This window comes from Peromyscus maniculatus, chromosome 1 (assembly GCF_049852395.1).
Source record: "Peromyscus maniculatus bairdii isolate BWxNUB_F1_BW_parent chromosome 1, HU_Pman_BW_mat_3.1, whole genome shotgun sequence".
NCBI lineage: Eukaryota > Metazoa > Chordata > Mammalia > Rodentia > Cricetidae > Peromyscus > Peromyscus maniculatus.
Window position 1 is genome coordinate 176,696,533 of NC_134852.1, and position 25,665 is coordinate 176,722,197.

The 25,665-nt window shown below is 46.1% G+C and overlaps 2 protein-coding genes across 2 annotated transcripts in view; one reads left to right on the forward strand and one right to left on the reverse strand.

Annotated features, from left to right (window-relative positions):
* The first annotated feature begins 9,802 nt into the window (after positions 1–9,802).
* Positions 9,803–14,335, forward strand: Tmem252 (transmembrane protein 252). The gene is made up of 2 exons (XM_006977650.4): positions 9,803–10,155; positions 12,171–14,335. Exons 1-2 carry the CDS (start codon positions 9,881–9,883, stop codon positions 12,406–12,408), a joined length of 513 nt encoding a protein of 170 aa, XP_006977712.2. The 5' UTR covers positions 9,803–9,880; the 3' UTR covers positions 12,409–14,335.
* A 3,841-nt stretch (positions 14,336–18,176) lies between these two features.
* Pgm5 (phosphoglucomutase 5) overlaps positions 18,177–25,665 on the reverse strand; it is a 174,437-nt gene continuing 166,948 nt past the window's right edge. The window contains exon 11 of the mRNA XM_006977640.4: positions 18,177–19,514. Coding sequence (XP_006977702.1) covers positions 19,425–19,514 — 90 coding nt within the window. The 3' untranslated portion in view covers positions 18,177–19,424. The remainder of the gene's footprint in view (positions 19,515–25,665) is intronic.

A 25,665-nucleotide genomic window follows, 5' to 3' on the forward strand; every position in this document is an offset into this window, starting at 1 on the left:
TACTTCAGAACTGTAATTTTGTTACTGTTATGAATTGTAATGTAAACATTTTTTGGAGATAGAAGTTTGCCAAAGGGGTCGCGACCCCCAACCGCTACTCCAACGTGTTGCTTACACTGTGGATTAATGAGCACACTATCTTTGCGTTCAGGAAGGTTGTTTGTATGCCTCATCAAAAGACAAAGCCCCCTTCTCTGCGCTCCACTTGGTACCTGTTTACAGGCCTGGTGAGAAGAATTAGACTGCTCACCAAATACTTCTGGCTACTCAGGTTGTCTTGGCCCTTATTAGAGTTACTCTTCATGGCTCCTTAGGGTTGGTTGGGGACGTATCGCCAAGTATTGTCAATGAGTTACAACAAAGTGACTTGTGACACCTCTGGGCCAAATGTTAATCACCAGTCCAGGACCCCTGAGGTTCATGTTTTCTCCTGTGGCTGCCACTGTTTAGCCCCTAATCAGCTGAATCCTAACATGACAATAACATCAGCTGCCAGCAGAGCCCAGTAGAACCATGTGAGTACTGTAACAAGACAGTAACTTGCCACATTTACACTTCCTGACACCTAGAATTGTTGGCTATGAAGCTAGGCTTGTTGTGTTCTGGTTGATGTCCTCCATACATACAGCTGTGAGCCTGTATTTTAGAAATCCATAAGCAGCAGTGAACAATTTTACCGTCAATTGTACATTTGCTAAGGGAAATGGCCAACCGTAAACCGTGGTGGAAGACGGAGTGTGTCTCATGAGAGGTGGTCATCGGTCCTCTCAGGACTCAGTGTCTTCCAGGCTTGGTGGGAGCTTAAAATGCCTACTTACAAAGGGGTTGTGTAAGTCTGAAATAGCAAGTGGACGTACTCAGTAAACCAGAACGACTGTGTTAAGTGCATTTTTCATGTTGGAGCACATGGAACTAAGAAATCCAAAAACTATTTAGACCAAAGTATTCACTGCTCTTCTTTCCTATAGACCAGTAATGGTTTGATGTCTCTGTTTTTCTTTAATCCATCTTTCAAAACACATCAATCTGAGTCATTAAAAAAAGAACTACTAAATGTAGAGATGATAATTTGTTTCCATCCCATTTTGTCATCTTAAAAAAAGGAATATTTGTAAGGAATTGTTGAGTCTTCTGTGCGAGACACCAGTGACTCACATCAAATAAACAGATGGGTTGAGTAAAGGACAGAAAAAAGGAGCCAGCATTTTGCCTCTTGGTGATTTCAGACAGGAAGTGGGGATCCTCAGCTTCTGCTGCTCTCATAAGACAAAACAAGTAGTTCTGGGCTTCACAGTTTCCAACCTTCATTCACATGCAGTGAGCCATTCATCCCAATACACCTAAATGAAGGTCTCTAAAAACCTAGGATCGCAATCCTGCCAGAGTTTATAGTTACCGTCAAGGCAGGCTCACGGCTTGATTAAGCTTCTGGCTGTGAGAAATTGTCTCTCAGCATAAATACAGGCCGAGTCATCATCTCGCCACATCTTTATACACCTGTAACTGAGCAACACATCATCCCTCAGAAACACTTCATATATCCGGTGATATTTTCAGGAAGAAACATTGTGTTCTGAAGATTAGTGTTTGTTTCTAGGATGTTAATAACAAAAAGGAAAATCTCAACTGTCCTATTTCAGCTAAGGATAATGCTGCCATGAAAGCAGCCAAAATGTAAGGGAGGAGAAATTAAATTAAAAAGGTTGGGATACACAAATGGCCATCTCCTTCTCAACCAATCAGCTACTCCATTTCCTGCTTTAGTCTGTCCTCAGTCCTCACTTATTCAATGGAAAGAAGAATTGGTGTCTTTGTTGGAGTTTCTGTTGCTGTGATGAAACGTCATGACCAAAAAGCAACTTGGGGAGGACAGATTTTTATTAAGCTTATACATCTACCGTACTGTTTATCATTGGAGGAAGCCAGGATAGGGGTCCAATCAGGGCTGGAACCTGGGGCAGGAGCGGATGCAGAGGCCATGGAGGGGTGCTGCTTCCTGGCTTGCTTCCCATGGCTTGCTCAGCCTGCTTTCTTATAGAACCCAGGACCACCAGCCCAGGGATGGCACCACCCACCATGGGCTGGGCCCTCCCCCCATCAATAACTAATTAAGAAGATGCCTTACGGTAGATCTTATGGAGGCATTTTCTCAATTGAGGTTCCCTCCTTTCAGATAACTTGTGTGTCAAATTGACTGACATAAAACTAGCCAGCATAATTGGATTGTATGAGAAACACTTATAAAGCTACAATAGCCCAAATCTCAAGGTTCTCTAAAGCTGACATTTTCTCTTGTGGTGATATATTGTGTGCCCCAATAAATTTGCCTGAAGATCAGAGAACAGAACAAACCATGAAATTAAACATAGATGGCAGGCAGTGGTGGCACACACCTTTAATCCTAGCATTCGGGAGGCAGAGATCCATCTGGATCTCTGTGAATTCAAAGCCACCCTTGACTACATGAGATTGACTCAGTCTGGGAGAGAAATAGAGCCAGGCAGTAGTGTCACACACCTTTAATTCCAATACTTGGGAGTTACACACCTTTAATCCCAGCACTAGGAAGGTTGAGACAGGAAATGATATGGGTGGGCAGAGAAAGGCATATAAGGCGTGAGGACACAGGAACTAAAGTCTTCCAGCTGAGGAAAGCTTTTCAGGCTGAGGAGTCCTAGAGGTAAGAGGTGGCTTGTTCTCTTGTCCCTCTGATCTTTCAGCATTTACACCAATATCTGGTACTGGGTTTTATTATTATTATTATTATTATTATTATTATTATTATTATTATAAGACTGTTTAGAATTTGTGTTACATCCTCTTTTCTCCAACATCTCCTTCTTTGGCATGGAAGAGATAAAGTGACTAAGTGTATGTACCCCAGGATGATGCATTACTAAGGTTCACCCAATATATAAAATCACTAGAAATAATGTTTTCAAAAGCCACATTATTCTGGTGATAAAAGTAACTAAACAAAATAGAAAACCACACAGACAATACGACACAGTCTTAGCTCTGTAAACAATGTCCACTCATATCCTGGTGCCCTCAGGGGGGAAATGGGGCGTCTGATTGGCAGCCTGAGCACACTTGTCTACCCCCATCTGCCCTCCAATTACACCGAAATAACAAAAAGAAAATCTACAACCACAGCTTTTTTTTTTTTTTTGAAGATTTGTGTAGATAGAATTTGACAGAACAATAAAGAAAAACGAAAGGAAGCCTGCAGCAAAAATCAGCTTTAAACACGTATGTACTGGAGGGGCTTCAAGCTCAGGGTTATCAGGGTCGGGGCATGGAGGGGCTTGGTCAGCCGTTATCTGGTCCATGTCTATGCATCCTGTGTGTGCAGTGCCTGTGGAGGTCAGAAGAGCCTGGGACTCGAGTTGCAGAGAGCTGTGAACGGCCCTGTGGGTGCTGGGAATCAAACCTAGGTCCACTGGAAGAGCGGCCTGGGTTCCTAACCACTAAGTCATCTCTCTAGTCCCCGAGCTAAAACCTCTAAAGTCTTGATAGGTTCCAAGTGTGGGCTACCATGAAAGCACAGAACCACTGGGCACTGCAGACACTTAGAGGCTTATGGACTCTGCTCCAGCCATCTTGGTCACGCTGTTTCAGGGAAGTGATGAAGCACCACTGGAACTCCAGTGAACTGCTGGGCTGGGCTGCGTGGGAAGGGAGGAACTCTTCCCACGATGACACAATGAAATTCCACGTGGCTGGAGAACGGGCAGAGAAAGAACCCTGGCATCCGGAGGAGGCTTAGCAAACTGTTCCTTGGCCAGAACACTAGCTGAAGCTAGCATTGGGGAGAGGGTGGGTCCCCAAGACAACCCCAACCCATCCAAACCCTGAGGTACACCTAGATGACAGAGAGGTCCCTGATGCTGTACTTGGCTAGTAAGCAGCAAATGGCAGTGTGGTGGTTTGAGAGAAAATGGCCTCCATAGGCTCATGGGGAATGGTATTATATGAAAGGATTAGGAGGTGTGGCTTTGTTGGAGTAGGTGTGGCCTTGTTGGAGTAGGTGTGGCCTTGTTGGAGGAAGCGTGTCACTGGGAGTGGGCTTTTAGGTTCCAGAAGCCAGGCCCAGCCCCCCCCCCTCTCTCTCTCTCCCTGTCAATCCAGATGTAGAACTCTCATACACCATGAGAACCTCTCCAGCACCATGTCTGCCTGAGCACTGCCATGCTTCCCACCATGACAGTAATGGACTAAGCCTCTGAACCTGTAAGCCAGCCCCAATTAAATGTTTTCCTTTATAAGAGGTAACATGGTTGTGGTGTCTCTTCACAGCAACAGAAACCCTAACTAAGGCAAGCAGCAGCTTATTGCTGGAAGAGCAGGCCAGGATGACAAGGCTCCCCCATGAGGTGCACATGTATGGTGAAGACCTGAAGTCAGGATAAGAGAGGAACACTGAGAACCCCGTCACACACATTTACCCCAAGCAAGCCAGTCCTTACCTCAAGCACTGAAGAGCCCAAGAGGCTCTACATTCACTCACCCTCCTATACCAATGGGCAGTGGGATGAGTGTGTCCAGTGAGGGTGTGCATAGCATTTATCTCAGTCTCTACTGTCTTTTGCACACTATTTGGCATTTAATGATAAATGGCAAGATTTCTTTTTTTTTTAACAAGAAAGAAGAAAATAAAAAGACCTTGGACCAAGTGGTTTTATGTGTGAATTCTGTAACATCTTCAAGGGACATGAAAATGTTTGCTTAAGTCATTCAGGAAGAAGAAAATGGATATGGGCAACTAAGAGATAAGAGGAGGAGAAACAGAATCTCAATATTAAAGGAAGCTTCCTGGAATGGGACAAAGACACGTGTCATATTTACAGGTTCCCAGCCATGATGCCATTTGATATAAACTTGTGAGATTGTACCATGGTGTGAGGGTCCTGTCTTGTTCTGGAGTAGCCATGGAGGGTGGAATCCTTTTAGTTTTCCAGGGCTCTGAAGAAATCACATCCGTGGTTTATGTAGATTATGTTGGAAGTTAAGCTCTTTCTAAAACAAATTTCTCTTCTTGTTTGGTCCATAGACATGACAAGATCCAAATGTGACCAGACTTGACAGAATCAGAAGGAATGCCCTCATGGGTTTTCAAAAATTGCTTGAAAATAGAATCTATACTGATTAGCAAGGGGTTTGACTTGCAACCCCCAAAAGTCAGTGCTGTGGGCACACATCTCAGAGGCCCTATCCAGGCCCAGACCTGCTTAGGGTCTCTGTCTTGGTGACCTGCTGGCCACAGTGGGAGAGCGAGTGGCTGCCTCCTTCCCATGCTAGGAATTTCTTGACTTGCTGTTTGTCCTTTGCCAATCTCAAAAACTCCCTCCATTTCAATCATCTCCTGAGTGGGGGAGGGAGTAGGAGGAGGCAGAGGAAAAGGTTTAAAAGCAAAGAAAACAAGGAGGAGGAAGTGAGCAGTGCTCAGTGAACCCTCAAGTGTGAAAGGCTAATCCAAAAACCACTTAGTAATCACCCCCATGAGGTCAGAGCAGGTGGCATCTCCTGTTACGCACATGCTGTCTCCTCCACCTCCTGCAGAGCCTTGCTTCCTGAAGCCAGGTGACCTTCTGAAATCTGCACCTCTGCCTCTGTGCTGGGGGTATCAGGCCCTTCCTCTGCCACAGCCTCCACAAGCTACCAGCTGCTTCTAAGTCACCACCAGGCTATTTTCAAGACCCTAGAGACAGAAACCTGGGTATAGAGGACTGTGCCTTCTCCCAAGGCCCTGACTGTGTGTGCTACAGAGTGTGTGGGGGTGGGTGGGGGAAGCCAATTCCCAGGGTATTCTAATGTGAACCCAGAGGCAGGACAGTCCCTGGAACTCAGCAGCACACAATGTTCAGAAGAGTGCTCATGGGTCTGTCATGCTCAAGGGAACAGTGTTGAAAGACGTTCACTTCTTCAGATATTTGGCCGGTGGTCAAATAACATGTTACTGTTGTCAGGTCCAAATGAAACGCCAATTCTCCAAACCCCCAAAGGCAGTCCAGATATCCAGAAATGAGCTCAACCCAGACCATAGGAGGGTTTCTGGCAGTTAGATAAAAGCGAGCATTCTTCTGGAACTGGCGAAGCAGGTTCCTCTCTACCCAAGGAGCCATTTCCCATATCACTGGTGGAAGGGACAAATGGCTACCTGTGGTGCCTGTTAGCATCCCTCCCGAAGTGTGTGCTGGCCTCTAGGCTCCCTCGGTATTGCAAGAACCTGTTCCACATTTCAGAGTCTCTGCTTAGCCTTATGTCCTCTACCCTAAACTCCCTCCATTCTCCTTATAACCCTGCTAACCCTGCTATTTTAGATATGCTCTCTCTCTCTCTCTCTCTCTCTCTCTCTCTCTCTCTCTCTCTCTCTCTCTCTCTCCTCTCTCTCCTCCTGCTTTTCTCATGGCCAGGTCCAGTCTGCTGGCCGTGTTCAGTCTACTTCCTCTCCCTGCACTGGACTCTTCCAGATGCCTCTGGCTGTGCTCTCTCTCAACTCTACAATAAAAGCTTTCCCTTTAACCATACCGGGGAGTGGTACTGAACACACTTAACAAATTCTCAACACAAAGGAGAATTTTATTACCCTGGGTGTGTGTGGGGGGGGGGGCTGCCTCTGGATCAGTGGACTGCCTCTGGGTCAGTGGACTGCCTCTGGGTCAGGCAAAGACAGCAGCAGGTGTCTCTGCGGGAGTGGTTTTTAAGGAGGAAGAGGAGGAAGAGGGAAGCCTATGCTAGGTTAAGTTGGTAAATCCTGATTGAACATGTTAGCCAGTGTAGTCAAATAATGGATTTTGATTGCTGGACTTTGGTGTTTTGGTAGCTGGACCTTGGAGTTTTAATCAGGCATAAGGAAGTGGCCAAATAAGGGAATAGACCTTGGTGGCTAGCTTTAGGAATGTAATCTAATGGTTTAGCAAGGGAGAGGGAAGAGGGCCTTATAAAATACCCTGGGCCCAGAAACTTACATTTTCTTTTATATACATTTTATATGTAGGACCTGGTCCTTCCTTCCCCGGTGCTTTGTGGAATTCGCTTTATTTCACTGAAATTCTTGGGAAGACACCACCTCTGCTTCTCCCATCACAATACAACCAGACACTGCTCTGGAGTGGCAAGAGTCATCTCTGGGATCCAGAGAGGAAGAAACCTGTCTGGAAAAGCCTGTCTTTCATTGGTGCTGAAGGAGACAGGCAGGAAGATGCTCATTTGCTCCTGTGTTCCTGTCATTACAGGAACTGGGTCTGATCTGTCATCATTCCCAGTCCAGCTCACATTTATATAAACCAAACAAGCCTAAGTCCGTGATGGACAGTGCTATCCCTTCCCTAGCTGATCCTTAGCATCAGCTCCAGGACCCTACCACCAACCTGAACGTGGGACCTAACCTTCGGTGACAACTCAGTTGGGAACCCTGGGCTTTCTTGTGGCTCTGGGGACTGTGATAATGATAATGGCGGGGAGGAAAGGCACCACTGACTGTAACAGGGTGCTGTGTACCAGGTCCTGTGATAAACACTTAACACTCACTACTCTGGTTTCTCAAGTCCTAATGGAACTGGTTTAGTTCTCTCTTGCTACCTTAAAAAAAAAAAAGTCCCCAAAATGTAGCGACTTAAATCAATGCATATTTATAATCCCACAGCTTGTGTGACTCAGGTATGGATGATTCCTGTTTGCCAGGGTCACTTAGAGTGCTGCCTGAGTGCCTTCCCCAGAATCAACTGTGAAAGGCATTGCTCCTTACTCTATACACTTATGGACAGAGTGCGCTTCTACAGGGCTGATAAACTCAGGGCCATTAGCGAAGGGTTCATCAATGGCTGTTGACTAAGAACATGCTCCTAGTCCTTTGCCAGGTGAGTCATGCTAATAGGGCAGCCTCGTGCTTCAGAGGTAGTAATCTTCTAGCAGGATGGACGACTTTCTTCTTTCGCAACCTGGTCATGGAGACGGTTATCATCTCTGCCATTCTCTTCTCTCGAGAATCAAGTTACTAGGTCCAGCTCACACTCGAATGGAGGGGATTACTTACATAGGAGACAGGCGTCATCGGTGACCATCAGGCTAGACGGCAAAGATAACCCCAAGCACAGAAGAGGGAAGTAGTTCAAGGTGAGAGGTGAAGCTAATATATGCAGAAGGAGGAAGGGCCTGCTATTGTATTTGACCTGCAGTCTCTTCCTGTCTCTCCTACCCCTAACACAAGGGTGGACTAAGGAGGTGGTGGGCACAAGGCTGAAGGGTGTAAGCAGAAACACCGTGACACGGTACAAACAAACACTTGCCCATCGGAAAAGCAAATGACCAGCGACGATAACAGAGAAGTGTAGAAAGCATCTGGGCGAAAATGACTCAGAAGCCCTTGCGGGAAGACGGCTTTTGGCATGGATGTGCCAGGGCATCAAATAGAAAAGGTAGGCAGGAAGGCAGGAAGCAGATCTGGAGTAAGGTGTTTGCAACCACAGACTGTCAAGATGAAGAAAACAAACCTCAGGCAGAGTACATAAGGCAGCTCCGAAAAGATTTCCTTTCTTTCTTTTTTTAAGATTTATTTGTTATGCATACAGTGTTCTGCCAATGTGTATGCCTACCTGCCAGAAGAGGGCACTATGTCTTATTATAGATGGTTGTGAGTGACTATGCGGTTGCTGAGAATTGAGTTCAGGATCCCTGGAAGAGCAGCCAGTGCTCTTAACCTCTGAGCCGCCTCTGTACCCCACAGAAAGATTTCTAAGGCAATGTTACACAGGGCAAAGGTGTAGGGGAGAGGGTGGGGAACGTCGTTTGGCAGCATCATCTAAGGTAAATTCTACTTGACATATCTTAGGGGGAAGATTGCAGATTTTTCAGAGCCTTTACCCTGCCAGTGTGCTGTGTGATGCGACGTGGGGAACAGAGAGTGGAGAACGTAATAGGAGGCATTCCTGACGTGTACTTTCTTGGTACACACGGTAGCTACCACGTGCTGCGACCTTGTGGGGAATGCTCTTAGATCCAATACCTGTGGATCTTTTTTGAGAGCGGGAAGGGGGTTGGGTGAAACCTGTATAATGAACCAGGAATGATGGCCTGCGCTACAGTCATAGAGAATAAACACTCATGAGACCCTGTTAGCCAGAGGTGATGATGGGATGGCACCATCTGCACCCCAGTGATGGGAAGGATCCCAAAGCAGAGCTCAAACGGCAGTCATCACATCCTCCTCCTTCACAGCCATGCCCACGTGCCCCCACATGGCCCCTTCTCCAGTATGCCCCTTCCGTCTCCTCCTGGAATGCTCTCCTATCAACAGAAGGGTTACTCCCTGGCTTGCTCCTGGGGGAATTTCCCCGGCATCAAGATATCGGGGTGATGAAGGGCAGAGTCTCTGAGATAGCGAGACAAAGACAAAGACGCTAAGAGTCTTGGAGAACTGTCTTCTTAGTGCTGAGAGAGAAAATGAAATCAGGACAAGATTCCTTGCCAAACAGCAGAAGCAGTCGTTTATGGGGAGATGTTAACTTCTGTAGCCTTTAGAGGAGAATTCCCTACAGTGAGGGCTGAGGGACCAGTTGCCTTCATAATCAAAAGGTTTAGGACCTCTCCTCTAGTACCTGGGAGCAGCTAAGGTCCTACCCACTAACCAGCAGTCAGCTGGCTACGTGCACCCTTTCCTTCCTGGAGGACACAGTGTTATGTTTCTAGTTTTCCCCTGGAGGATATTACAGTAACTTTCAGTGGTTAATGAATAGCTTCCTGGTGCCTGCTTCACTTAATTGTTCAAAGGCCGTTTGCTCCTGTGTATAAGGCTGCGACTTGGCTAATGAGTGCCCTTCCCTGAGCAGGCCTGGAAGCAGAGGAGTGGCAGGGTCAGACGGACTCCAGAGAAGCAGAGATGCAGAACAGGACTGTTCTAATTCTCTGTGCCCTCTCCCTCCTCACAGGCTTCCTGATGATCTGCCTGGGGGGCTTCTTCATCTCCAACTCCATATTCCACTCCCAGAGGAATCTGGTTGTGTCCTACGTGCTTCTGCCTATGGGGTTTATGATCCTTCTGAGCGGAATTTTCTGGGCCACTTACTGCCAAGCAAGTGAAAACAAAGAGATGTTCAACCACGCGCTCAGACAGCACCTTGCTTCCCAGGACCCACCCCTGGCCACGGTAGACAGGTACGTGCTGAGCGCCAGAGGGCATGAGAAGGGCTGAGATGAGCCACCGTGTGGGGAGTGGAGTGATGTATAACTCCACAGTGGATCCACTTACATGAGGCTTTGCATCTAGGCCTGAAGTTCCACTATTGGACAGTTTACTCTGGGGTCACAGTGTGGAAAGAGCAAGGCTGGGAGCAGGGAAAACCGTGGGGCGAGGGGGGATTCTCTCAGGGTAAGAGCCTCACACCCCTGGTAAAAACTCACACACGGCAAATTAAGGGGCCCAACCCCTAGGTTCTTCTGATGTTTTGGGGGTGATTTTAGTAAAATGTGAGTGATGACTAGCATCAGTCTCCTGGTTCTTGTCCTAATACAAGGACGTCGTTCTTAAGGTAAAGGATGTAAGAATTTGTAAGTCCTTTTGTGCTCTTCACGCAAGAGTAGGAAGTCCATAAAATGCCTTGATTATCCCATGCACACTGAGTAAGAGTCCTCTCACCAGTGACCACGCATTGTTGCTACCCATCACACCAGTGACAACAATCAGAGCCCATTTCCAGGGTTAATTAGACTAACCAGGAAGAAGTTCCTTGGGTTTGACCAAAAATTAAGATAGCGGGAATGATCTAGAAGGTGCTTGTAGAGTGATCATATGTGTGTGTGTGTGTACATATGTGATATGTTTGTGTGTGTGTCTATGAATGTGTGTATGTGTGTGTACATATGTGGTATGTTGTCTGTGTGTGTCTATGAATGTGTGTGTATCTACCTCTACACTGTGAATTCATGCTAATAGTAACAGAGAGCCTTTAGGATGCATCTGAAATTTGCTAACACATTCATCTATATTCCCCCATCTGGAGTATTCAAAAGTGAATAATGCCTATCTTGACACCCCTACCTCACTGCCCCTGCCTGCTGCATCATCCTGAGATGCTCACCCCACAGAGTTAAACCAGAAATCCATGTCCCAAAGCTTTGCACTCAAAATGGGCAACCAGGCAGAGCTCTCCAAGCGAATGTTCCTCCAGTGACGGAATTCATGGCAGCAGTCCTCTTGGAGTCTCTCAAGGGGTTCCAGGGAAGAGCTTACCTTTCTGTCCCCGTGACTCAGCCCTAGCTATTCCTGGGAAAGGTCGAGACTTACATCGTACAGTAGACAGCTCCTTCAGCTATTTGGCCCTAGGCCTTGTGACATTTGGAGTGGAGCAGTGGCTACAAATGGCAGACCCTGTTCTGTTGTGGTTACTCACCATAAACACTCCCTTTGGCACTGGATAGATGACCTCTATAAATACACAATTCATGCAAACTCACCCTGGCTCGCTTCCACTCACCCCACCCTCACCTTCATTCATGGCAGAGGAGCCAGGGTGAGCAATTACAAGATGATGAAAAAGTCCATCAACTGGAGTGAATGACCTTAACCATGGGCAGGCCAGCATAGCAACGCTGCAGCTGAATACCTCACAAAGCTATCAGCTGGTGCCTGGTGGGACCTGAGCCTGTTTCCTATATTTTCTCTGGAACCAGCTGCCTAGGACTTGACAATGTGTCAGGAGAGAGCGGTGGCATCCCTTAGGTCAGGAACCTGCATGGAATTGGTTTCCATTCATTATTTTGTTGCTTGTGAAGCTCTGAGGCCTTGAGAGCAATGGAGTGGAAGATGATGTGTGTACGAGGATTGAGTACTGGCTAAAGAGAGGTTCATGGTCAAAGTCTCTATGTCACCTAGGGCTGATAAGGACAGTGCACTGAAAGGCTGTTTTCTGGACCGAAAGAGCAAACAAGGGTGACTAGCTGGGAATACCTGTCTGGAACAGGCGGGCAGCTCCGGCTGGAAGGGGATTGAGTCTACAAGAAGGGTGTGCAGTTTTTAGAAACTGGTGATGTCAGAAAAGTACATCTGTTTCAAACTCAGTGTTTCTTAGCAGTTTAGCTTCACACAATGTGAGCTGAGAGAGGCAGACATATGCTTCTTCACCACCAAGACCTAAATAACACATGCATCTTTGCGGCATTTCATCTCACAGGCCCGACTTTTACCCCCCGACTTATGAAGAAAGCCTGGATGCTGAGAAACAGGCCTGTGCTGCAGGTGGAGGGCTTCTGGGATTCCCTCCTCCTCTATATACAGCGACAAGCCTTGAACTTGAAGAGGAAAATGACCCGCAACCAGAGCCCCCGCCCCCCTACCAGGAGAGCACAGCAGATGCAGTGGTCACAGCAGAGGCACAGGATGCCGATGCCGGGGACCAAGCCCAGCACTGAAGGCAGGACCTGCTCTCCTGTACTCAGAACTCACCAGCTGCTGAGGAGACAGGCTGGCCAGGAACTGGGAAGCTTCTCTGCCACTCTGCACTGGAGCAAGGCCACCATGGGTTCAAGGGCAGCATGGGGCCGTTGAAGTTCATAGCTACCAGCAGGAAGTTGGTGCAGAGAAATCCCATGAAGCCCAGCCCAAGTGAACCTTAGACTGAAGAGAAGGTATATGGCCAGGCCTTCCACCTCCCTGCTAACCCCATGACCTCAACTCAAGCCTGGAGGTGCACTCACTGTTGGTGGGACTGCCACAGCCCTTCACATACTATGTCCGAAGAATCTCAAAGGGAAGACTGCCTGGGAGGCAGCCTTGGAGTCACCCCACTGACCACGCTACCTGAGTGACACCATAGCTCATACACATCATGGGAAGTGCCCTAGGAACCTAGGAACACTATTTTGTATCATTTGATTTTAATTATATATATTTTTTCTGTATGAAAGGGAAGAGACTGCAATGTTTGCTTTTAAATGGTACAAACACAAAACACTGAGTTACCTCTTCAAGAGGTCCTGATACAGGCACTTAGGGGTTCTTACCAATTCAAGTTGACTAGATAGAATACTCAATTCTTGATCCAGGGAGTCAAGAGTGATGCTAATATACAACGTATTACAGATCTTGTGAAATTTAAAAATGTTTATATGCAGTTTTCCAGGATGCTCCCCCCCCAACTCAAAATCAGAATGTAAGAGATCAAAAACTGTAAGGTCATGTTTCCATTACCGGGATATTTTTCTTTGTCTCAAGATAGACTTAAAAACCCAATAGTCCCTCCTTGGTTTTATTTTCTTGGCGGGGTTTCTTAAAATCGGAGAACAGGTTGTGGGGAGGATAGTAGCAGGCCACACAGGCTGAGACTTTGAACGTGGATGAGGGTATCCATCTCCCCGCCTCAAGTTCTCTCTCTCCCAAGTGAGGCATCTATGCTCAGGTTGATATCTAACAGTTATGGCATGCCTTTCATGTGGTGGGTTCAACTAGTCCTCCTTGTGTGTTATTTAGCCCCCTACCCCATCTTTAAGAGGTAGGTGCTATGAGCATTCCTGTTTTAGGGATGTGTCAACTGAGGTTTTGAGGATTCAGGAAATGTGTTCAATAAAACAGCAGCCTCAAGGAAGGTGAGGAATCTAAAGGCACATGATGGGAGTCACTCACCTCACACTTTTGAGTTAGGCTGGTTATGTCTTTCCTCTTTCCCAGACACAGCTTAGATTTCTCGTTCCATGTCAAAAGTGACCCCTAACAGAAAGTAGTGTCCCAGGTCACTGCCACACCGTCCACGCTTGAAGAAGCAGCTGAGGTGGCTTTAGGATTATTGGGCTTTTCAGTTAAAATATGCCAGCCTGTTTCCTGTCTGTGAAATGGGCCCTCATAGTGCAGTTTTCCTGAATCCTACAGAGGGTAGCCACGATGATGGTCACAGGAGAAGAGCCTTTGAAAACTCACAGGGAAGGATGAAATCTTTCAAGAAGAGAGTCATCAAAGTGGGACCGGGTATCCTGGTCTCTGCTTCTCCATTGGTGTGGAGTACACAGTTTGCGAATGGACTGAAAAATGCATAAGATGCCAAATGAACAAAACCCTAGTCCATGAATCTCTGCTTTGAATCCTGGACAATGAGGGAATGACTAGATAGGAAGGCCACTGATGATGGTTTAGCAGGATGGTGACCATTTACTAACAATGAAATTTGTCATTTCTTTCCGGTCATCTCTTTTCATCCCTCTGCCAAGCAGTTTCCCCCACTGGTCTGAATGACCTGCATTATTGGACTTCTACCCAGATCTGCATACTGGGGGACAGATGAACCAAATGTTTAATTTGGTTTGCATACGTTGTATTAGTCTCCTTAAGGCAATAAATTTTGTACTCAGAGTCTTTTTGAAATTTATTTTGTGGGTGTGTGTTGTGCATGCATGTGCATGTGCATGTGCATGTATGTGTACACACATGGAGTAGTCGGGGGCTGTTGTTTCAGGTAAGCTGGCTGGTAAGTGAATTTGCAGGGATCTTTCTAGGTTCCTGGCATGAGTGAGGATTTAAGCTAGTTCCTCATGCTTTCACAGCAAGCATGCTAACCCCTGAGTCACCTCTCCATTACCTCAGACTTTTCTTCCTTCCTTCTTTTTTTTTCTTCACTTTTTGTATCAGAAAAAAAAAAGCAGTAGAGGATCCTAAGTCATGGTAGCATTCTCCACAGTATCAAGATGAGTTAATATTTCTGCAAACCCAAATGTGATTGACAACAGATGTTGCTTCAGAAAACAACCTGGTGCTTCCTTTTTAAAAAGAACACTGAAGCTGGGCATGGCGGCACACACTTGTAAGCCAAGCACATGTGAGGCAGAAGCTGGGGAATCAGGAGTTCAAAGTCAGCCTTGGAAGGAAGGAAGGAAGGAAGGGAGGGAGGAAGGAAGGAAGGAAGGAAGGAAGGAAGGAAGGAAGGAAGGAAGGAAGGAAGGAAGGAAGGAAAGAAATAAAGGAAGAGAGGGAGGAAGGGAGAGAAAAAAGAAAAAGAAAGAAAAAACAAATTAGCACTAAAACATGCTCCTTGCCATGTTTCTAACACACATGTACTCTGATTCATGAATCGAGAACCTGGGTATCATGCAAGGCAATATTGCATTTTCGAGTCTCAGCAGCTAAAATCCACTGGGCAAGTCAAACAAGTGTATCCTGCTATAGTGAATGATATATTATTATCCCCTACAGGATGCACTCAGGGAAAGTAGCTTTTTTTCTCAGGTGTGTGATCAAATGAAATGATGCTGGGTTGGGAGCCGTGGTTCCATGGATACTGCGGAGGACATTTGGACAATGAGACAATGGAGAGAGGAAAGTCTCTATGGCAGAGGATCCTCACTCATTCTTCTTCAACACTAGGGTGAATAATAGTGCCCCAGGCCCCCAATTTATAGTTTCATGTTGTTCCCTTGATGAACAAGTTTAAATAATCACCATCAGCACCTAGAAGATCCGGACGGCAAGGCCAGTATACAGTACATGATGCGGGATCTTCACATATCTGAGAGGTGCTGGTTCTCTCTTAACGCCTATCCATGCAAAAACTCCCTGGTGTTTCTTACTGACACATCTGTTTGTCTCTCAAGATTTCTCCTTAGTATACTGTTTTGGGTGAAGCGTCATTCAAGCTCACCTACATGGCACAGCACATGCTAAGTGCTGAAAGAAATGGAAAGAGGAGAGACTCACGGATTTGTTACTCCACCCCGCTCTCTAAAGTTCCATGACAACCCAGGGGACTCACAGCAGTGAGCTGCCAATTGCATGGGCTATTTCTGCGAGAAAGTCCCCAGCTGGTTGAAGTTGAGCAGGCATTCTGCTAATCTCTGTTGCCTCAGATAATCTCTTGCCGTCTGTAACTGTTGATCCAAACACTGACTTACCAGTCGTGGGCATGGCGTCATCTTACTGTCATTATTAGTTCCCACAAAGGCTTTCTCATCCTTTACAGCAGCCGTAGCTCATGGATCTGGCCACCAAAAACCTCAAGTCATGAGAGTATCATGTCTTTGTTTGTGTGCCACGATTTAGTGTGGCCAAATCTAGTGCAGGGCCCCACCAATGATGGCTAGCAATCTAAGGGCTTCTTATGTGAAAGCATTCATGACCTGCAAATATGACGGATGCATTCTGCAACCTGGAACAGAAGGATCTGATAAATGTTCTCTCTTTAAAGAAGGCTACCCTTCTGTGCATGTGTATGTGCTTGTATGCACATACATGTAGAAGTCAGAGGTCAATGCTGGGTGCTCCCCACTTTAGTCTTTTGAGACAGTTTATCACTTAAACCCATCTTCCTAGCCCCCTTCCATTTTTTAAAAGGGTGATGAAGAAGTTCAAGAATCCTGGGTGAAACAAAGCAACCTTTTGTTTCGGCCGACACCTAGTAGGCAGGGTATTTAACACCCCGGTTCCCCCTACAAATACCTCCCTGACACATATGCACATGCATTTCCAAATCCCCTAGATGAATTGGGCACTGCTTTGGTTAAGAACCAATATATATGGTGGCTTGCCACCTTCCAGAGATATCTGTTGTAGCTAAGGAACCCCCGAGTGCTAGAAGATCACCAGAGTGGCCCTAATAGTGACCTCACTATAAAATAGCCTTTTCTGTGATTCACTGTGGTGGTTCACATGGAATTCTTGTATATCTCATGTCACTCACTCTTATTTTTTAAAAAATATTATCTGGAGGGGGGTGCAGTTCACATGCCAGGACACATATGGGGGTCCGCAGACAATTGTATGGAGTCACGTCTCTCTTCCTACCTTTCTGTAGATACTAGGGATTCAACTCAAGCCATTCAGTAGGCTTGCACAGTAAGCACCTTTGCCTACCCCCAGCCGTCTCACTGACCCTTAGGTCGTTTGCTCTTAAAGGCTATTTGTTGGCTCTCCATCTTGAACAAGAGGAGCATCATATAGGGAAGAGTGGTTTGCGGGCTTTCATCCCTCATCAGAGTAACACAAGAGTTTATACATGCAATCTCGGGTTCAGGCAGAAATAATACCTCAGCAATGTAAACTTGAGAGGGCTCAGAGACAGGCTGTGTCCTAGAATCACTGAGAGACCTGCTCTTTGCTAACACAGCCCAGAGAAAATGATGGCCATGCAGATCTGCTCCCCATGATGTTATGTCCTATGTCTGCCTGAATGCCAACCATCACACCAACCTCTGGCCCCCAAGGTCAGCCTCTTCTGTAAGTCCTAGCTAACAATGACTATCCTGCCTTGCTGCTTCCATTCACCTCTGGTAAATTATACAAACGCTAATGAATCCCAAGAAACCCTATTCTTTAGGAAGCCTCCTGTTCCCAGTGTCCCACCATTTCTGAGTCAATCACTCTCTGTGTGTTCCCAAGGCTCATGCTTGCACTTCTGCTGTGATATGTATGCCTCCCCAACTACTTGTTTGTCACAGCCAACTCTTTCCAAACTGTAAGTTCCCAAAAGTGGGATAATTCTTCCGGTCTTCCTGTTACATCTAAAAGAGGAATGTGCCTGGAGTAGCTACTCACCCAGGTTTTGCTGAATGGGTGAATGGATGAATGAATGAATGAATGAATGAATGAATGAATGAATGAATTGATGGGTAACTATAAACTGGGCTACTACACACACATAAACAAAGGGAAACAATCTTCAAGTAGAAGAACTTGAACTTAAAAGTTAGAGATGATTTAAGTTCAGGAACTGGAGGCAAAACTATTTGCTTCTCCGGTTAGAGTTGATGTGCCAAAGGATTTGTCAGAGTGCCCTGAAAACATCCACAGTGAATGAATGGGTGGGTGTTATCGGGGACCTTTACTCCAGAGATAATAAGAGTGAAAGCTACAAGGCAAAAGTTTTCCATTCGTGAGGTATCATATATATATTACAATCTCAGCTCAAAGCCACCTTCCTATAATTCTGAAATAAAGACTGTTATGGTGAAAGACTAGATGCCATTTTAATTTTTTATGATTCCCCAAACCAATTTTGAGCAATTCATTTCTTTTTCTGTCCTATTTTTAAAATCCCCCCTCCCCCCCCCCCCCCGCCTCCCCCCCTGCCCCTCCCCCTGCCAAGTCATTAGAATGAACCACGGTCTTTGCCATTGTTCTGAAAGGCTGATTTATCAGCACACGTGCCCGCTATCGGAGCTGCCAAGTGACAAGAGACACAGAGGAGCTGAAGCCTACAGTCTTGTGTGGAGGGTGAAATAAGGAAATTCCGTTTTATTGGCTAGCAAGTTTCTGACAGATGCACAGAGAGAAAATGGAAACAAACCCCTTTCTGGGAAGGTTTCCTTGTGGCACTGACCCTGACAGCAGCAGCCTCGCCTTGCTTTGGCAGCAACTGCCAAAGGGCACTAGGTCAGCTTCACCAATGACGCGATAAGTGAACCTGCAGTTCCCAAGGAAGCCAAACACAAGCAAACACATCCTGTGCCCGACGACGGAGGACTCTGCCCCAGTCCATGTGCAGCCGGAGCTTCCAGGTCCCTTTTCCTTCCAGGCAAAGAAAGCCAGTTGTGACAACCCACCTCTCGGTCTCGTAGGGCCCAGGACTCTCCCACTAATTATTTCAGCCCCTTCTGGTCTCCTTTATCCAGCCACTGTGAACGAGATCAGAAGCCACGGTGGTATTCTCCCTGGGAGGATTTATACAAACTTATGTATGGACGTCTGTGACATAATCAAGAAAGCTTCCCCCTCATTTTTCAGTCTTTTCCAGAAAATCCTCCCCCACCTGCACAGGAAACGGCTACATTCAGAACGTTCAGAAGGGTGCAGCCGGCTTGGTAGCTAAATTAATACTATATGCAAAACAAGAGAGGAAAACACCCTTTTATATGTCTTGTTGGATGTGTGCCATTGTGGTTTACAGAAAACTCCAGAAGATGTGAGAGAGGCAGTGTAGACATGGTGGGAGGCTAGGGAAAATGGACCGTTGGGTGGTTGGTGGGAGAGGGGTACGTCCTAGAAGTTCTAAACCTTTCTGTTGTAAATCTGATGAGGGGTGCAAAGTTGAGACCACCTTCATGTTGGTGAGGTCTTCTGCCTGCCCAAAGCCCTTAGAATATAGAGTCAGTCCAATTCTGGATCTCTCTCTCACACAAGACACCAGAAATACACAGGGGCTCTGATTAATAGTTTCCTAGCACACCCATCTTTCTCCAAAGGGGAAGCTTGTTGGTGTGATGAAATATAGATATTAAACAACAGTGAAGCATTGACAGATAGCTAAAAAACCCTGCTGCATTTGGAGGGACTGAACAAATCCAAACAAAAGGGGTGCTTACCCCACTTCCCACCCTCACTTCATCTTTTACCCGACCCCCCCCCCCAACAGCAAAATAGCTTTTGTTTTTCCAAAGTCCTAAGAGGCACAAACAGGAAGCAAGAAGGCCCAGTGAAGCGTCGTCTGTCTTGGTGCTCTTCTGTCCTGTGCTCAGGTGATGACGGTGGGGCCCCTCCGGCCAGTTCTCTCGTGAATCTGGGATATTTTCAGTGCTATGGCTATGAGAGGGCTCAGCACCGCCTGGAAAAGAAAGAGAGAGAATCATCAGTTCGAAATCAGCCACAGTCCAGGCTTTGGGATGGATCTCCACCTCAGAGGTGCCGACTTAGATTGCATTTTAGAGCCTACAGGCAGTGACTGGAATGGACAGGACACAGAAGCAGGGTAGAAAATTGCTCTGTGAGGTTTTACTTCACCCCAGAGAAATTAATTCATGATAGGAACAAGTATAAGCCTATGCTAAACAAGACTGTGAATTTCGGGAAGGCTGGAAACTTCCATTCTTTCTCTGATACACTAATCCCTTCCAAGTTAGAGCCCCGTCAAATACCTCCCCACATTCAGCGTGAGGGCAAAGCTCATCTCGAGGCCATAGGCCTAAAGAAGCCACCATTCTGACATTTCAGAGAAGATGGCCACACTAACGCTATAGAACTAGCCGACCCACTCCTACCCTATACCATCCTGGCTACTGAACTTCTTCCGTGTTCCCAGGGAGGTGGGGGTGGTTAGCGAGCTTTGGAACACAGTTCAACAAAGGACTAGGAATCACTTCTTGAACTTCAATTGCTTGTCCAGTTTCTGAAGAGTGGACCACATGCCCAAGCATACTCCTAAGACATGAATTATAAAACAGCGGGGGAGCTGGTCTGTCTGCATTCCTCAATCCAGATGCTGCCACAAGCCAGAAAGGCTGTTTTCTGCTGACCTGCAACCCTTTAAAGAAAACAATTCTTGCTGAAGAATGACTTCACCTGAAGACATTCACGTGCATGTTTTTACTAAATTTATGTGTACAGTGCACTCATATTTATCAAGCAATATTGCTCTTCCATGTGGAGGACTAATGTAAACTTATATGTAAGTATAAAATGAGTCCATTTAAAGACAAAATCCCGAACAAAGGCATTGATAGGGAAGTATTGGGCAGCAGTGGAGTAAAGGAATAAGTAAAGATTCCATAATTCTGGAAAGTAAAGCCTGGGCTGAGGGAGGGAGCATTCTGTTCCTGGCAATCCAATCTGTTCCTAATGGATGAAAGCGTGAGGCATGCTCAAGTGTTGCAGCCCGACAGAAGAGCACGCACAGGGCACAGAGAGCACAAGCATCCTGGTATGTCTTGAGTACAGGGAGAATCCTAAACGATAGGAAAGCCAGTCTGAGGTGAGGGGACCCAAGTGCCAGGGTGGGATGCACTGATTTAATTCACTATGCAATGGGAGATGCTGCCATCCTTGGAGCCAAAGGCTATCATAATCAGAGCAGTGGAGATAGTGGTCTAGGGGCATGTTTGGAGAGGCATTACTCCAGGGGCAACTTCATGTAGTTAAATTGCACAACCTCAGTAATGAACAGCCACAAAATAATTTCACTTCATTCAAGTAATTATATTGAAATTTCTTCAATACAATACCCAAATAAACAGTAAGATGTCAACACACATATAGAGGAGTTTTTCTTTTAAAAAATAAAATTTAGTATTTTAGAGACAATAGAGAATGATGTTTAGTTTATCTGTCAAATTAGATATGCATGAGATACTGTAACATATTAGTGAGAAACAAAAAAAAAAATATGAAAGAATTCTAAGCTCACTTCACTATCACACTTAGGTTCCAATGGCATTAACTAAATAAGGATGAAAACTGGCCATTATACAGGATGAAACAGAACCACAATTCTCAACGATGTACTCATATTCAAAGAAAAAATGTCTGATCCAAAACTGAATGACTGGGAAATGATCAATATGTGATTGGAAAGACACAGTGATCAAGATATGTATGCATCTAGTAACTTCTCTGAAGTCTGTTTTAAAGACTCAAACTTGTCTCTTGTTTTGATTACATCAGGCATGAGGCCATCAGTGACAATTAGGCCAGCTCACGGAAGTCAGATCAGGGTGCCCCTTTACCCTTCATCCAGTAACTGGGCAGCCCTTACTCAAAGCACTTGGAGTCATGTTTCTGACTTTTCTCTTTTCTATGTGCTTGGAAATATATGCATAAATAATGAAATATCTTGGGGTGGAACTCAAGTCTAAAGACAAAATTCATTTTTATCTCTCATACATGTTCTTTTACACATAACCCCAGGTCATTTTATACAATATGCTTAATATATCTTCATTTTGACTGTGACCATATCACATGAGTCAAGGCCTAGAATTTTTCAGTTCTAACACATCGGGCCTAACAGTGTCAAAATTGGGAGCACTTTAGGCCTTGAAATTTGGGGTTTGGTGTGCTACACCTCTCCACGCTCTCCATTAGGGCAGCTAGAGCACTTTTTGTTGAGTCTTTTTTCCTTCCTGACCCACTGGCAGTCATCAAATCCTTTGGCCTTATTCCCACAGTGGCTCCTCACGCATATTCTCCTCTCCCCTTGATTTTCCCTAACACGGTTTCCTAGCATCCTTGGCTCATAGGTGACAGTCGGCCGCTTCCAACCCTGCCACACCGAGCTTCTTTCTGGAAGTGATCTTCTGACATCCAAGTCTCAGGAGGCTTCTCAAGCTCTGTGGCCAGCCACTCTCACTCAGTATGGCTGCTGGGTTCCTGATGTGCCGCTGATAATCCTTCGTACCTCTTCCCACTGCATGCCACATGATCTACCTTTATGTTAATGTACCTAAAACTAATCAAAGTAGACAAGGAAAAAAGGCCTACAGAGAAGTCAGAATGCAGAGCTCAACTCTGAGAGAATTTATCTTCTCCAAATGACAAAACAGGCCTCAATAAAAATACTTCTGAGGGGAAAGAAATCCCTCTCCAGATTGAAGCAGAGGAAATATTCCCAAAGAGAATCATCAAAGCAAAACCAAGCCAGTGTCTGAGAGTTCAATGTGCCACCCACAAAAGCCACACAGGCAGGTGAGATCAGCCTTCTTCTCTGCCCACCCTTCCCACTTTTATCATTGATTGGGGCCATTTGCTAAGAGGTGGCATTTATATTCACACAACCTAACACATGTACGAGAATCGTGAAGACAACTGTCCCACTTATTCAGTTGTGAGCTCTGTCTGGCTCCACACATGGAGGCCTCTGGAGAACACAGGGTGGGGAGGAAGTAAATAGTAAATCTCTGTGGATTCTGCTAGTGGCTGGAAAACACTGGGCGTCCGCCCTTGGAATCCTCCCGTGTAGATACAAACCAGCCCGCAAAAGTTCCCATCTTAAGCCTCACAGTAGTCCTCTGCTCACAACTTCCCCCTTTCCTCTCTTCTCGGCCTGTACCCACCTCATTTTCCATGCTGCCAAGAGCATGGCAAAGGGATGGGGAACTGCCAGCTGGTTTAGGTCCCTGCATGCCCTCCCAAAGGTCCCCACTATGTCCTCATGTTTCTATTCACTGGGCATGTCCACAGCACACTTCAAATTTTTCCTTTGTGCAGAATACACTTGCTAGTTTAATGGAAGATGGCCTCCTACCCCTCACAAAAATTTGTAGCAGAAATAGATCTAAGAGACTGTGAAACCAGAACTTTTAAAAAAGGGACTGTAGTCTATAGAGTCTGTCACTTTGGGTCTTCTCTTTCTCTCCGCTCTAAGGCTGCAGAAGCTGAGACTAAGGTGACTCTGTTGTTTATAGCAGCCTGAGTTCCTGTGGTTGCAACACTGGTATGCTTCAGTTTGGTGCTCTGCTTACAGATGTTCCTTGGGAACAAAGTCGAAGCCCCCACAGGTCTACCTGAGGTTTGCCAGCGGCCTGCTACCCAAGGAACAGCCAAGAATCACCCAAGGATACTGCTGTGGGTCCTAGTCAGAAAGACGGAGTACTTGTGTTCCTATGAATCCTGGAGTGTGTAGCTATGACAAGCTTCCAGAATGATCCCAGCGCATACTCAGGTCTGGGACCCTGTCTTGCAGCATTGTGTTTCTTATCTTAGGACAGGCAGAACAAGACAGTGCTGAAATGACTCTGGATCAACTGGCTCTATCCCTTATGAGCTGTGTGATCTGAGTAAGTCACTTAACCTCATTGGACATCAATTTTCATTTCATTTCGCAGAGGTGAGAGGCTAGGTGAGCCGGTGAGTAGGAAACAGGACAGTCCCAGGCACGCAGGGCAGACACATAAGTGATCATGATTAAAAACTGGGAAAGGAACTGCAGCATGCCAACTGGCGGTCACATGGCTGCCTGGTACAATCTGTGATCTTTTACCATAAAATCAGCTCACACTTCCTCAAATGTCAAATGAATGCCTCTGGTGTGCACCCCAGTTCAAAACAGTAACTTTCTCTGGTCAGGTCTTCCTGCACGTTTTACTCTTGTGAGTTATCAGCCTGCCATTTGGACCTCTGACCCCAGAGATTGCCAAGAGGACCGTGACTTGCATTTACCATGGCTCTTTCTGAGAAGCCGGCCCCTGCTGTGATATGGTGGGTGTGTCAGGAATGTGGTGTGTACATGAACTGTGCACTTCCCGAATATAGCTTCACAGTAAACATGTCCTTAAAAGCTGCTGGCCAGAAATACCCCCCCCCCCCCCCCCCCCGCCCTGGCTGGTTTTAGGGCTGCACAACCCATGCTATGGTTTAGATATGGTTTGGGTTTGCCCTGCCCCCAGGAGTCGTGTGTTAAAAGCTTAACCTTGGGTGGTAATACTGGGAGATGGTGGGCCCCTCTAAAACTGTGAGCCAAAATAAAGCATGAATTCTTACAGGAAAATTATCTGGAAAATTTCATCATGATGATGCAAAGTTGACAAATATACTAAATAAAGGGTACAAAGAGTCTTTATGTGGCTACAGAATCATTGGCACTTCTCACACTAAACCATGGGTTTGGAGCTGGAGAGATGGCTTAGCAGTTAAGGGCCTTGCTGCCCTTGCAAAGGACTGGAGTTTGTTCCTAGCACCCATATGGTGGTTTACAACCATCCTTAACTCCAGTTCCTGGGCATTTAATGGCCTCTTCTGACTTCCATAGGCACCAAGCATTCAAGGCTGCACATCCATACATACAGGAAAAACACTCATACACATAAAATAAAAAATAAAGTGGCAGATTTTCTTCACCTAGCCTTGAAATTTAGCAAGCGTTTGAACTCCAGCCATAGAGTTCAGAAATTATGTGATGTGACTTCACAGACTGGTTTCCAGGAGGTCCTGAAACATCCCATCAAGCCCTTAGCAGTTGGGTCAAGAAATCTGACACAGGCCTAAAGCATGAATACAAAGGTTCCTCCGGAGCATCCCAGCTCCAGCCATTTGAGTCAATCAGCTTTCCCACTAGACACTGACATCATAGAGGTGGGTAGGGTGAGCTATTCCAGAGCCTTGTTCAAATACCTGCCTGGTGGGATCCACGGACACACAGAATGTGTCGTTGCAGTGTGCTGTTAAGTTGTGAGGAAGCTTGTTAAATAACACCAGCTGATGACAGCAGCCAAGGTCAAAGTGCTTCGTTAGGTGAGGGAAGAGGTAAGGGCTGAGCGATACAGGAGACTCCATAGTGAGTGGTTGACTGCCTGTATGGGGAGGGGGCTGGCTTTATTTCCACCTCGAGTACAAACTAGACAAGACATTTAATCTCTTGTGCCTTACTTTCCAAATTGGAGTCTAATAATAGTTCCTACCACACAGAGTTGTAAGCACAGAACGGGATGATGTATGACAGTGCTTAGCAAAGTGCCTGTCACGTAGTAAACATTCAATTAATCGTGCATATTCATGCATCAATAATATCATTATCAAGTGCTCCCGGGCAGTTTTAAGTCAGGATACTTTTGCAAGCATCAAGTGACTCTCAGATACAGAATGTTTGGCTGGCTCTTTTCTCTATGGACCAGCAATTTTTAAAATCCACATCTGAAAGCTATACCCTATCTGCCTTTAAACTGACACCAAGCCACATTTCAGAGCTGTTCTTGCAAATTAATGCTAATGAGCATGGATGAAGGGATCTTTTTCACACGGCAGGGTCCTCTGGATCAATACGCTCCACAGCTGACAACAGCGCTACAAAACAGGCTGGCACAGTGGTTAGCAGGCAGGCAGGCAGATGTATGCACAGCTGCATCCTCAGCATCATCCTACTGCTGTGGGATGTTCTGTATGTGTCCTGTGGGAGCCTGTTCTTGGGTTCCTCCGTGGCTTTACCCAGCAGGTCCGCATAGAGGATGATCAGGACCACGGGCCTGAGTGCAGGTGTCTGAGATGGTCTG

Coding starts and splice junctions, on each gene's coding strand:
- Tmem252 (XM_006977650.4), top strand. CDS start 9,881: ATGCAGAACAGGACTGTTCTAATTCTCTGTGCCCTCTCCCTCCTCACA. Junction 10,156..12,170: donor CCCCTGGCCACGGTAGACAG/GTACGTGCTGAG, acceptor TTCATCTCACAG/GCCCGACTTTTACCCCCCGA.